The sequence below is a fragment of the Chroicocephalus ridibundus genome, chromosome 19 (genome assembly GCF_963924245.1).
Source record: "Chroicocephalus ridibundus chromosome 19, bChrRid1.1, whole genome shotgun sequence".
Lineage (NCBI taxonomy): Eukaryota > Metazoa > Chordata > Aves > Charadriiformes > Laridae > Chroicocephalus > Chroicocephalus ridibundus.
Genome location: NC_086302.1, coordinates 1189617 through 1202930, shown reverse-complemented (window position 1 = coordinate 1202930; position 13314 = coordinate 1189617). Strand labels below are relative to the sequence as shown.

General features: G+C 45.7%; 1 protein-coding gene across 4 annotated transcripts; it reads left to right on the top strand.

The window, feature by feature from the left end:
- The first annotated feature begins 2390 nt into the window (after window positions 1-2390).
- ZBTB8A (zinc finger and BTB domain containing 8A) lies at window positions 2391-8203 on the top strand. 4 transcript variants are annotated; one of them, XM_063355786.1, is made up of 4 exons: window positions 2391-2538; window positions 3709-4676; window positions 5145-5314; window positions 5719-8203. In XM_063355786.1, exons 2-4 carry the CDS (start codon window positions 3737-3739, stop codon window positions 6049-6051), a joined length of 1443 nt encoding a protein of 480 aa, XP_063211856.1. In that variant the 5' UTR covers window positions 2391-2538; window positions 3709-3736; the 3' UTR covers window positions 6052-8203. The 4 variants fall into 4 exon arrangements, with proteins under 4 accessions (XP_063211856.1, XP_063211857.1, XP_063211855.1 ...); XM_063355787.1 differs by lacking the exon at window positions 2391-2538 and adding an exon at window positions 3073-3194; XM_063355785.1 differs by lacking the exon at window positions 2391-2538 and adding an exon at window positions 3250-3507 and having other exon boundaries at window positions 5145-5260.
- Window positions 8204-13314: the final 5111 nt, after the last annotated feature.

Here is a 13314-nt window from a genome sequence, read left to right as displayed (position 1 = left end):
GCATGTTACTTTACTCACACACTTGGGAAAAGTGCATTGCAACTCCCAACAAATTAATCCTGTGAATCAACGCGTGTCAGTCTTTGAACTGTGGTACTTCATTTTTTCTAGTATACGCTCTTGAGTTGCCTTTGGCAAGAAATATCACTATATATTTGAAGTCAGAAAATATACCATAACTGAAGTCTGTGATTTTTCAGAAACATTTATTTTAAGGAAAACTGAAATCTTTTAACTGATGTTACTGTTAATTATATTTCGTTACCAAAACCCAAATAAGACAATGCAACATTTATGTTAATAATTTTTGTATCGGCACTAACAATGTCATTTTTTTAAAGTAATTTATAAACTGTTCTCTAAAAAGCAGACTGTTAGTCTTGCTTTGCAACACTCCTCCTGTGGCTGTGAGAGGCACCTCCTCTACATAGTTGCCAAGTTTATTCCCATTGGATAAACTCTCCAAACAATATCTCAACTTCGGATGGAAGTTTCTTGGCTAGAAACAGTAACGCTAAAATTTAGAAATACAAAACAAAGGACTAGATTAAACAACTAAATACATTTCTAGAATCGGTGGATTGTTTGTGATGTATTATTGTGCAAAACAAGACAAAATCAGTCGCTACGCATGAGAAAACCGAAGTCTGTTCCGTGGCGGTTCCTGGCTGCACTGCGCAGACTTATGGGTGAGGTTTCTGAAGTATTCTGAGAAAAGCACTTGCAACATCTTTAAAAAGTCTAATTAAGCTACTCTAGATAACACTGCATTTTTTTTCCTACTTTTTAAATTCTATTACCTGTTCCTAGCAGATGGAGAACGCTTGAGGTCCTATTAATACTGATAGAACATACTATCAAGCAGAGCATTCTCCGATACACAAGTGAAAGTACCGATTCCCTGAGAAGTCAGCGAAGTCAAACAGAACAAATACCTACAAATAGTTCTTTTCAAAAGGAAGTTTTCAGCAGATGAAATAAGTTGGGCATGGATCTGAAAAAAATATGTAGACTGTTATATAAAAAGAGGTGCTACCTAGTTGAACTGACAGGCAAAATCAAACTTCAGAGGAATGAATGCCCTGCCAGACCTTTATCGTTTCACTTTTCCCTCTCTGAACTGTTGCAGGTTCCTGTATACGCTCTGAAATGGGTGACCTGGGGCTGCACACAGCATTCAACATGCAGCTGTGCGCTATTAATTAACGGTAAGAGCGGTGAGAAGCTGGGTGCCAGGGTTGTGTTGCCTTACCCTGAAAGGGGAACGAGGAGGACAAAGATGCTAATTGTCCTCTGGGCTGACTTCGGAATCAGTTCTGCCAATACACCCTTCAGACAGTGATGTAAAAGCAATATGAATTACATGAGATTTGCAGGTGACACTGATCAGAGGACAGAGGATGACCACAGAGCAGCAATGTGACATGGCTGAAAGGGGCTGGTCTGTTGTAGGTACATCAGATCGCAACGTTTTCAGTTGATAATTAACACCATTGCCCAGTGGACTGAAAAGATCCATGCGAAATACTGTGTAAATTCCAATCACTTCCATGTTCAAGAATGATTAATTTAAGCTGGTCAGGTACAGAGTGGAGTCTTACGCAAGCAGAATGGGTCTCATGAAAGATTTTAAAAGTGTTGCCTGCATTTGAAAGGACATGGAATCTATAAAACTATGAATGTTTATGAAAAAGGGGGAATTAAGCTGGTGAAAAATATTGTTACAATATAAATGCATATAAGTTGAATATGAATAAATGTATATGATATACCGGGAGAATGTTTCTACCTATCAACGTCTTTAGATATCTTTCCCATTTTGCTATAGCAGGGAAAGGAGCATAAATTGTTTCAAGATGGAACATCTTAAGTTCACAGAAAGGGAGGCTAAAAAGGACACAAAGGATATGGCTAAGGCAGAGTGGCTCTCATGGGAAAACAAATATTCCTGAGAAATAAGTGGGGTGTCAAAAGCACAAAAAAGATCCTGGTGGCAAGAAGAGGAAGGAGAAAGATAGCAAACTTTGAGTGAGAGAAGGTGAGAGGTTCAGGTACTAGGATTTCAGGCCTGTTTTTCTCAGAAGATAACAGATATGAACAGGGAAAAAAAATGTTACATCTCCTTTTGAGGAAGCTGCAGGAGCGTTAAAGAAAGATTTGGGTCATCAAAGCCCCCGCTATAGATAAAGGTGTGAGGAGGAAGCATCTAGGGCATCGCATCCCCTCCCGGGCAGCATGTGGGTGTGGGAAGAGGCGAGCAGCCCCGACTGCAGGGCGATCAGGCGGAGGAAGCCGCTGGGCTGCGCCTGCAATCGGTGCGTTGCCCCTTTAATTGTGTCCCCAGCCCTCGGGCGTCTCTGTCCAACGCCCACGTCAGCAAATACCTTTTGTTTCTCTCACGTTCGGGCTTCCAGGGCTCGGGGCTGCGGGACCCGCGCGTCGCCTTCAGCCACGGCCAGCCCCGACGCGGGGCCGGGGACCCCGCATCCACCGCCCGCTCCTCTCGGCTCGGCGGCAGCCGCCCGCAGGACCCAGCCGGTGAGTGGGGGCTCTCGCACGCCGGCAGGCCAGACAGGGCGCTGGGATTTCGGGGTGGAAACGGCCCCGCTGCCAGCCTTGCTGCGAGGGACAGCGAGGGACTTCCCCGGGCGACACAGTCCCCGGGGCCGCCAGGGTCCGTGCGCGGCGGCCCGCTGGCAGCTGCCCCTCGGAGCCGACGGTTCCCGGGGCTGCACAGCGTCCTCCGCGGGCGCCATTTGCAGCCCCGGGCGCGGCAACAAAGGGCTGCGCGGGAGCAGGAGCGGGCGGCGGGTGCGCGGCCAGAGGGGCCGCGCAGGGGGCGGCCGGGGCGCGGGGAGGCTGCGGGCGGCCGGGCGGGAGCGGCTCGGGCCACCTCCGGCGCCCGGCCGCGGGCGGCGGCAGCGTGGCGGGGAGCTCCGGCGGGGCGGCAGCCGGGGGTGGGCGAAGGCGGGCGGCTCCGGGCTGCGCGCCCGGCCCGGCTCTGCTCGGCCCGGCCCGGCCCGGCGGAGGGGAGCGGGCAGCCAGCCGGGGCGCGGGCGGGCGCTGCGGTGGCGGGAGCGGGGGCGGCTGCCCGCGGAGCCGGGAGGTACCTCCGCGCCTTGGCGGGCGGATCCGGCGCCGTCGGGCGTCCCGGGCTCCCGGTGACCGAGCGACCAATTCGGCCGCCCGGGCGGGTGAGTGACGGCGGCCGCCGCCAATGCCGGGGGAGCCCGGGCCGGGCGGGCTGCGGCCGCCGGGGCTCCGCCGCCGCGTCCCGTTTCTGGTCCCTTCGGCGTGGAGGGGGGCAGCCCGGGCAGAGCGGGGCGATGCGGTATCGGCGGCTGAAGGCACGGCCGAGGTGCTCGGCCGCGGCGGCTGGAAGGCGCCGGGTCGCGTTGGAGAACGGGTGAAGGCTGGGAGCTGGCGGCGGGTCGCACACATCGTGTCCTGCATCCCTAGGGAGGAGATGCTCCTCGCTGCAGCACACGCCTCTCTGCCAAATAACCTGTACTGCTTTATTTGGCTTTTTCATCACTTTTTTCATCTTGAAAATAGAATGCATGGTTGTGCATGCTGTAATTTAAATATATTTATAGATTTAAATAAATAAGATTATTTGTAAAGATATCCATAAAATTGGGTCTGACATCTTTGGCTGAGTTGCACGACGCTGAAGTCAAGAGTCTAATTATTTTTTTTATTTTTCAGAGCAACGCTTCATTTAATCTTTTTTGGAATGGAGATTTCTTCTCACCAGTTTCACCTCTTGCAGCAACTAAATGAGCAGCGCAGGCAAGACTTATTCTGCGACTGCAATATCCTGGTGGAGGGGAAGGTCTTTAAAGCACATCGCAATGTGCTGTTTGCAAGCAGCGGCTATTTCAAAATGCTCCTTTCGCAGAGCTCGAAGGAGACGAGCCAGCCGACAACAGCAACTTTCCAGGCGTTTTCTCCTGACACGTTTACAGTTATTCTAGATTTTGTGTATTCAGGCAAACTCTCTCTCACGGGTCAGAATGTCATTGAAGTCATGTCGGCTGCGAGCTATCTGCAGATGACCGATGTTATCAGTGTGTGTAAAACATTCATTAAGTCATCGCTGGACATCAGTGAGAAGGAGAAGGATCGCTACTTCAGTCTGTCAGACAAAGATGTCAGCTCCAACGGCGTGGACCGATCCTGCTTGTACAGCACAGGCTGGAGGGCAGAAAGCAGCCCCCCGCATTCGCACGTAAGCCCAGATCAAGGGACATGTATGATGGGTGGAAACACTTGGAGCAATTTCAGCTACTATCCAACTTCCCAAAGAAATGCCCAGCAGCAGCTGTCCAAACATGAGCAAAGGCAGGATTCCGTAAAGAAATCCCGGCACCTGGGACTACAGCAGCCTTCTGACATTCCTCACTATAAATCAAGCAAACTGGAGGAGAGGGCTGCCGAGCCCACTGGCCACATTGCTCAGTCAGAGGAGCAAGTTCAGATCGACACAGAAGTTGAATCTCCTCACGTGGGATACCAGTATGGCCAGGGGTCTGACGTGATGCCGAGGAGTTTGACTGTGTCACAGCAGGAGCATGAATCGCCCCGTTCTTCCAGTAAATTGAAGTCTTCAAAGGCAGAGGAGCAGTATGCAAGCATGCCCTCCATTCTAGGTGTCATGGGAAGCTGGGCTGAAGGTAAGAGTTGGTTTTAATGCTGAGGGTGCACAGCCATCTGTGAATCGTCTGCACTGCCCATGAGAAATGTACTTTACTGAGCAGTGTACAATTGCCAAAAAGACATCTGTATTGTCCAGAAATATAAGTTTGGAAAGTTTAACTCTCATTTTTTGAAAATTGTGAATAGCCTTTCAAAATACATAATCTTTAGTGTCTCTACAGCTTCATCTTGCAAATTTAAGTCATGATCTTCTGGGATATTTTTAATCTCAGTTTAATATAGCTAACAGTCCACTCCTTTTCCTTTGTTGCACTCCCATGTAACTTACAGGAACACACAAGATCTTTGTGCTTGAAAAGACCTATGATAATATTTTTTTAAATAAAAGTGATTTGCTTTTCTGCTCACAGAATGCCTGTTCCTAGAGCATTACATGACTAGAGATGTTATGAATTAATTTTTTTAATTGTATTATTTTCTAACAGATGATCTGCCCAGGATGAGGTTCAAGTGCCCATTCTGCACTCATGTGGTGAAAAGAAAAGCAGACCTAAAGCGTCACCTTCGCTGTCACACGGGAGAGCGCCCTTACCCTTGTGAGGCATGTGGGAAAAGATTTAGCAGGCTAGATCACCTAAGTAGCCATTTTCGAACAGTATGTATTTTTAGTAACTGCATGATTTGGTTATGTGTAAATGTCTCAGTATAATTAAACACAGAACAAGTGTATCTGGTTGATATATCGACTCCCGTAAAGAAGAGGTAATAGAAAATTAATCTGGTTTTGTTGAAGTCAATTTGAAGCATAATTTGTATGAAAGGGGATGGATTTATTTGTTAATTGATGGCTTGCAAAGGTACTGCTCTATGCAAGTCCTGTAATAGAGCTTAAGTGGGCAATTACAGCGCCTGGGATTGTTTCATTTTTAACGTTTGATGACTGTCTCTCAAAATGAATTCATGCTACCATTTGATGCTACTCCAGCCCTACTTTTTGTCATCTTAAAAAACACTTCTTTGTGCATGCATTATCAAATTTATTCATTTCGATTTCCCCAGATTCATCAGGCTTGTAAGCCTATCTGCAGAAAGTGTAAACGCCACGTGACTGAGCTAACAGGACAAGTGGTCCAAGAGGGGACAAGACGTTACAGACTCTGTAACGAGTGTTTGGCTGAAGCTGGCATAGACAGTATTCGCATTGACTTGGAGGCTGAAGCACCCCTTGAATTTCCACAAGATGGGGATAAGGATTCCAGGTGGCATTACGGGGAAGACAACAGATCTGATGTGGAGATTGTGGAGGATGGGTCAACCGACTTGGTCATTCAGCAAGTTGATGACAGTGAGGATGAAGCAGATGAAAAGGAAGTAAAGCCAAATATTAGGTAGTTGCAATACAAGCATTAGGAATTCCGTGTAAGAGGGAGAATGTACTGTCTTGACCGTAAGCCCTCCACCAGCCTGTTATTACCATACAGAGACACACTGGTTTCTCTTGAACAGGTCCAGACTTGCATGTATTTATGGACGTGCCATTGAGCCCATTCTGAGTTTTGTTATCAGAATACTCATACTTCACCTCATTAGAAATAATCCATCCTTAAATGAAAAAACGGATGAATGAGGAAACTGAAAAACTACATAGATAACTTTTTATAGTAGACAATGGGTCACTTCTGAAAACCTCTTTCAAGGGAGTGAGGTCTGAATACTTAAAAAAAAAAAGTCACACGGCACTGTAAATTGCCCACCTTTTAAACTTGTAGAGACGTGGCTTTTATAAGAAATATCATCTGGCGATAAACAAAGTATAAACACCCCCTGCACCAGAATATAAAGAAAACCTCTCTTCAGTATTCAGAAATGAAGATAATCTTCCACGAAATTTCATGAAGTCTTCATATTATAATAAGGAAAAAAGGCAGCTAATTAAGGAAAAGCATATAAAAATGTTTTAGCACATTTGTCTGGAAAAGCACTTTGTTGTAAAATTTATTAGAATAAGGAGAATCTTTAGCAGATCATTCATTCAAGACGTGTTTCTTTACAAGAAAATAAACACATGAACGTTAGTCCTAGTCAACACATCAGAGAGAAAATGATTACAAATATGGATCATTAACTGATGCCAATAGATGTTTTATTCATTCTGAAAATTGGGAACTCAAGACTGGGCTATGTTCTAATAAGCTCTAGTAAAATACTGTCTCTTTTTTTTTTTTGTAAACCTCTCAAAAGTGCCAGACTGATGTGACTGGTAGCCCTGCATCTGCAGCATTGCCAATGGCAGTGTCAGCTTCTCCATGCCAACGTGAAGGAAACAATCCTTATGAGGTTACTTTAGCTGTTGTTTTCTGTCTTTGTCCCCCGTTTTATTTGCCAATAGCAGTGGCAGAACAATTTGTACAGTATATATACGGTATCATTAGAAATGGAACTGATGAGATTTTCCATCTGAAACCATTGACTACTCTTGTTTGTATTGACCTGTACTCAATTTAAACTGATGAGTTTTAAGATGGAGTCATTATCAATTGATATATTCCCAAAGTCATTTGGTCACCAAGAGAACGTAACTTTAACCTTTTTCAGTCTGTACTACACACCAACGAGAACAGGATGTACTGGAAATTCTAGACATGATATCTGTGTAATTTTACCTACAATTAGACCACAAGAGATGAGATGACTAATAGCGGAGAAAGTTTACTTCTGTAACAGAAGAAGCCAGTTTGTTTTGTTACTTAGTGAGTTTATCTTAACCAGCACTGTAAACAGGAGAGGAACAGAAATATGCTTTTACTCTGCGTTTTCTCGGACAGGCCGGAGTATTAATACAGTCTTCATCCTGTGATCATTGAACTCAATGGGTATAGGCTTAGAAAACTTTTTTTTTCTTTTTTATGACTTTGTAAGCATGTTTGGCTGAAACCTGGGATGAATTACAGAACAATCCCATATATATACTATATAATCTCTTTCCCAGGGACAGCTAAAATTCACTACTTTATTTTTATTTGTGTAAAAACTGTATAGCCTTATTAGTATCATCATTACCAGAGAGTGTGGCATTTTCATTCCAGGCTGCAGATGGCCAGCCTACATGTCTCTTAAATGGCAGCTCCAGCGCTTCCTACTCAGCTCACGCTGTAAGCATTAAGTGTCCTTCCTCTCAAACATGCAGGGCTGTCAAGAAGCAGCCTGCTTGTATGTTCTAAGGAGATGAGAAGCGGTATTTTATTGTTCCTACAAAAATTATTGTGCATTGGCCTCAACTTGGGGAGGGGGACGGAAGTGGGGAACTTACCAAAACTTTCTCATGACCCATATGAAAACATATTTTCCAAACAAGGCTTACACTTGCCTCGATTTTATGTTACACTTTGGTCAGCAGTCCACAAAACAGACTTGATGTGAAAACAGCTGGTTAGTTTCTTGGAGATGATTACTCCTAAAATGCGTATTAAATGGCTGAGAAATATACCTGAGCAACCTTAACTAATCAGATATAGAACAAAGAAATATATAAAAGAATATGGAATGACTTAGATCAAATTTCAAGAGAAAATGCTTGCTGAAATCAAATTTAATAGATTTTTTCTTTTCCCTTTAAACAGTATGCGCAATAAATTCTAGGTATGAGTGCCTGCTGTCCCAGAATAGAAAGGGGCTGGGATTAGTCTGTGTGTGTGTTTGGGGATGGATTGATGGGAGCGGGAAATAAAGTGCCACTCTAGGCCTGAAATCTTAATTGCCAACTGTAAAGGTGAGACTATTAAGTGTTTCTGTATACTTGGGGGCGTTTTTGGAAGCAAAGGATTTTGGGATCAATACTCAATCTAATTAGATACTGTACATCTAAGAATACTGAGGACCAGATGCTTCAGAAAAAGACGTGAAGTGGCTATAATGAGCAAATGGAACAATCTTTCCATATGAAGACATTTACTCTTTAAATATAGGCAGATTAATTGTTGATTTGCCTGGCAAACAAGGGTTTTCACTGTTTGTATGCATTATTGTTATTCTCAGTAGCATAACTAGGTATCTGTAGTCATTTTAGAAGTATCTTATTAAGCTTGGATTTTTAGGTCAAGACTGCAATTCCAACAGGTCAATTACGTTTTGTATTTTAAAAAGGTTACCATTTTTACATTTGTTGCCTTAATTTCAGTTGTTGTTCCTTATTTTTGTATTGCAAGATAAGATAAATGTTAAGTGCCTTATATTTTCTATGTCCTTCATTTTACATAGCCAGTCATATATTTTTCTTGTTTTTCTCTAAATGAAATCCTATTTGGTTTTTTTTTTCATCTCCTTGCATTGCCTCTGATGATTTGTCTTTTTCATACTCCTGTCAGGATCACACACCACTCATTAGCAGAAGTAACATTTTCACTCTTTTCAAGGAGGAAAGCAAAGACCATCCAGGGTTGTTCCCACAGAATTTAATTTACTTAACAATAACTTACTGGAATGTGTTGCTTCTTGAACTTTGACAAGTCACAAGTAGCACACCTGATTTTATCTTTAAATGCTAGAGAAGGCTGTACAGAACTGTATTGAATTCTGCTAATACCGATCCGTTCAGATTGTTTCTGTCCTGTCTCTGCACATCCAAATCACACTCTGACAGGTTTAAATTGTAGTGCAGCATCAGAACGGGCTGTTCAGAAAGCAGCCTCAGAGGTGGTTGTTCTTAAAAGTGTTCAAGACTTGGCTAGACAAAGCCATGGCTGATCTGGTCTTGGTGCTGGCCTTCTTCCTGTGGGAGGTGGGACTACAGACATTCACAGCTCCCCTGTGACCAACAGTCAAATTGGTTTTTGCTATTTTTTTTTCTTTGTACTTCTTTCATCATCTTCATGTTGCTTTGAATGCTCTTAAATACTACTTAATGCATGTTTTGATTATTCACTGGTTTTCAATACATCATTCTTTTGCTTTTCTGTTCCCTGTTTCATCTGACTAACACTGGAGGGATGTCCGGTTCAACAGATGTTCCTCCTTTATACCTCTGCTCTCTTTGCAATCCTAATGTCTTCATCCTTTTCTCTCCTCTGCCTGTCCTTTGTCACAGAAAGCCTGCCTCTTTTTGCTTGGCTTGTGTTTATCGTTGTGTTCACAAACCCATGGTCAAGAGTGAAGACATAGATTCCTCATCCTCTGTTCAGTGTCTCACCTTTAACTATCCTTATTTTCTGGCAATTATCTTGCCATCCTTTCAAAGGCTGAAACATTCAATTAAAAAACATTTCTTTTTCCTCCTTTTCAGGTATTACAGAATTCTATCTGCCACATAAGCCCATGACTTGTGTGATACTTGATATGGTTTTCTCCTTCACATCATGTCCCATTTTTTTGTTTTCCATCAAATTATCTGAACTTCTTTATTTACTATCCCAAAAAATGACACTTATCCTTATCTTAAAGGTTCAACTGTTGGTTGGGGTTTTTTTTCCAAATTAATTAAAAAAAAAAAGCAAACTCCAAAAAACAACTTCAGAATTAATCTCCCCTTCCAACCTTTTGGTATATACTCTATTCCAGTTCTTAAGAACTGAGATGAAAAAAAAATAAAAGCAAAAATATTGATTTAGTGTGAGCTTTGAAAATATCTCTTAAGTCCACAGGTCTCTAGCAGAGGACTGACACTGACTGCTACATGTATCATTGTTCCTTTACTCCTGGCTCTTCAGAAGAAATGCTCCATCCCCCAGGATACTGGGATCTCTCTCAATTTTTCAATGATATAAAAAATCTCTGTTCGATATAAAATTATGGAATACTACATTTCTTCCCTGAAGCATCTGGTCACTGTCAGAGGTTATCCCATTACCTAGCCATGCCAATGTCTACCTTTCTTATATTTTGATCTCTTAGTCTGCAGAAATACTTGGCTTTGAACTTCAGATAGCCTATACAGGGGCTAATGGCACTATCTTCAGCCCCATTTATTATTTAAATGGACCTTGATTTAGCTAAAAAATGCCTGACCTACCATCTGTCTACAGCTGAGTCAATGACTGCCCGGATCCCAGGATCCCCCTCTGACAATCATTAGCATCTGTCAGCATAACAACAATGCCATATAGTTGAACGTTTATCTAAAACCTTAACTGCTGAGGGTGAGCAGTCCCCAGATTTGCATTAAGTGAGGATTACAGCTAAACTAGTTTAGTTGAATTTATCCTAAAAAAAGACTTTTAAAAATTATATTTTAATCAAAGCCTTGAGGCTAAAGATAGCAGAAGTCAGACTGGAATAAGCACATGTGTTCAGGGTTTATTTAATGAGTTTACAAATTCATAAGGAACTACTTCAGTAAACTGCTGAGGCCAGTATCTATGTGATCTGGTCAAGCTGGCACTGGGGACTCCTAACGATTTGCAAGGTAGAGAAAGATAAATTATAATCCAAAAATAGTACATATAGTTAATTCAGTAGTCCTTCTATTGTTTCTACATGAATAAGTACAGCAGAATTGTAAGAGTAGTTCAATATTGTAGCACAGGCATTCCAATGCTTGTTTCTTGATTTTTCTGGAACATCTCAAGAAAGTCAGAAGTCAATTAGAAGGTTACTATTAGTTGGAAGGCAACATGTACGAGAATTAAATAGAAGCAAATTTCTCTAATTCTGGCCAGAAGGTTGAGTTTTGAAGAAAAGGAGCTTATAATCATCCAGTCCTTGCCTCCAGAATTTCAGTGAACTTTTCCCGTTAGGTATAAATCTGTACCAAGTCTGTATGTCTGTTGAATGATGGGTATAATTTAATAAGCTACTAAGAAAAGCTTATAATACCATTTAGTTAGGTATTTTCTATTCTGTTTCACTTAAAAAACCTCCCACCTTGGAGTTAGCATAACCTTTCATCATATTTAACATCTGAAATGCAGAGAGGCGTCTTATTTGGTGCATCAAGAATTTTAAACATAGTAGCAACAAGGATAAAAAATAATTGTAAGGAAAAACTGGGAGGAGTGTCAGGGGAAAGATTTCCATATCTTGGCTTAGCTGTTGTACTAAATTAAATACTAACGAAGTTCTCTGCCATACTCTGACCTGACACTTTTTACTGTGCAAATGGGAACTGTTCTTTTATCACGTTCTAACTGAGACTGCTTTGAGGAGGGAACTGTACCAGATGACCGCAGAGGTTCCTTCTCAAAATCATTCAATGATGTTGAGGAACAAGATTGAAAGTGCCTCCTGTAACAGGCACAAGATGGGAAGTGTCTTCTCTTCTAACAGGCATCCTGATTTGATTTTCTTTTTCCACACAGAAGGGAAAAAAAATGGACAATCTGTTGTGTTGCACTCCCACGTGCAGTAGTTTGGTTTAAGATGATCTCCATTGTTTGAATACAGAACTTCCCTGTTCTAAAAATACCGCTATATTAAGTAATGTAATATATCGTATGCCATAAAACTACAGATATTTCCCACTCAGGTGGCGCCTTCCTTCCACATACAAAGATCTCTAGACTGGCCGTTAACAATAGCAGTGCATTGTCTGCGCTAAGGTAGTGGGCCTCCTGGGCAGCATGTGGGTGTGGGAAGAGGCGAGCAGCCCCGACTGCAGGGCGATCAGGCGGAGGAAGCCGCTGGGCTGCGCCTGCAATCGGTGCGTTGCCCCTTTAATTGTGTCCCCAGCCCTCGGGCGTCTCTGTCCAACGCCCACGTCAGCAAATACCTTTTGTTTCTCTCACGTTCGGGCTTCCAGGGCTCGGGGCTGCGGGACCCGCGCGTCGCCTTCAGCCACGGCCAGCCCCGACGCGGGGCCGGGGACCCCGCATCCACCGCCCGCTCCTCTCGGCTCGGCGGCAGCCGCCCGCAGGACCCAGCCGGTGAGTGGCGGTTGTGTTGTACACCGCTAAGTCGGACCGGGCGTCGGGGCTGGAGGCGGCTAACAGCGGATTGCTGCAGGGACGTCCCCGGGGCCGCCAGGGTCCGTGCGCGGCGGCCCGCTGGCAGCTGCCCCTCGGAGCCGACGGTTCCCGGGGCTGCACAGCGTCCTCCGCGGGCGCCATTTGCAGCCCCGGGCGCGGCAACAAAGGGCTGCGCGGGAGCAGGAGCGGGCGGCGGGTGCGCGGCCAGAGGGGCCGCACAGGGGGCGGCCGGGGCGCGGGGAGGCTGCGGGCGGCCGGGCGGGAGCGGCTCGGGCCACCTCCGGCGCCCGGCCGCGGGCGGCGGCAGCGTGGCGGGGAGCTCCGGCGGGGCGGCAGCCGGGGGTGGGCGAAGGCGGGCGGCTCCGGGCTGCGCGCCCGGCCCGGCTCTGCTCGGCCCGGCCCGGCCCGGCGGAGGGGAGCGGGCAGCCAGCCGGGGCGCGGGCGGGCGCTGCGGTGGCGGGAGCGGGGGCGGCTGCCCGCGGAGCCGGGAGGTACCTCCGCGCCTTGGCGGGCGGATCCGGCGCCGTCGGGCGTCCCGGGCTCCCGGTGACCGAGCGACCAATTCGGCCGCCCGGGCGGGTGAGTGACGGCGGCCGCCGCCAATGCCGGGGGAGCCCGGGCCGGGCGGGCTGCGGCCGCCGGGGCTCCGCCGCCGCCGCCGCCGGGGCTCCGCCGCCGGGGCTCCGCCGCCGCCTTGCTGTGCAGCCCCGAGGTGCTCGGGCTGGGGCCGTGCCCCCGGAGAGCTGGTTTAAGGTACAGA

Bases quoted from the DNA above. Each gene is read 5' to 3' on its own strand.
- ZBTB8A (XM_063355784.1), top strand. From the start codon at position 3,467: ATGCTCCTCGCTGCAGCACACGCCTCTCTGCCAAATAACCT. The intron at 3,508-3,708 runs GTACTGCTTTAT...TTTATTTTTCAG, and splicing joins GCCTCTCTGCCAAATAACCT to AGCAACGCTTCATTTAATCT. The intron at 4,677-5,144 runs GTAAGAGTTGGT...ATTTTCTAACAG, and splicing joins CATGGGAAGCTGGGCTGAAG to ATGATCTGCCCAGGATGAGG.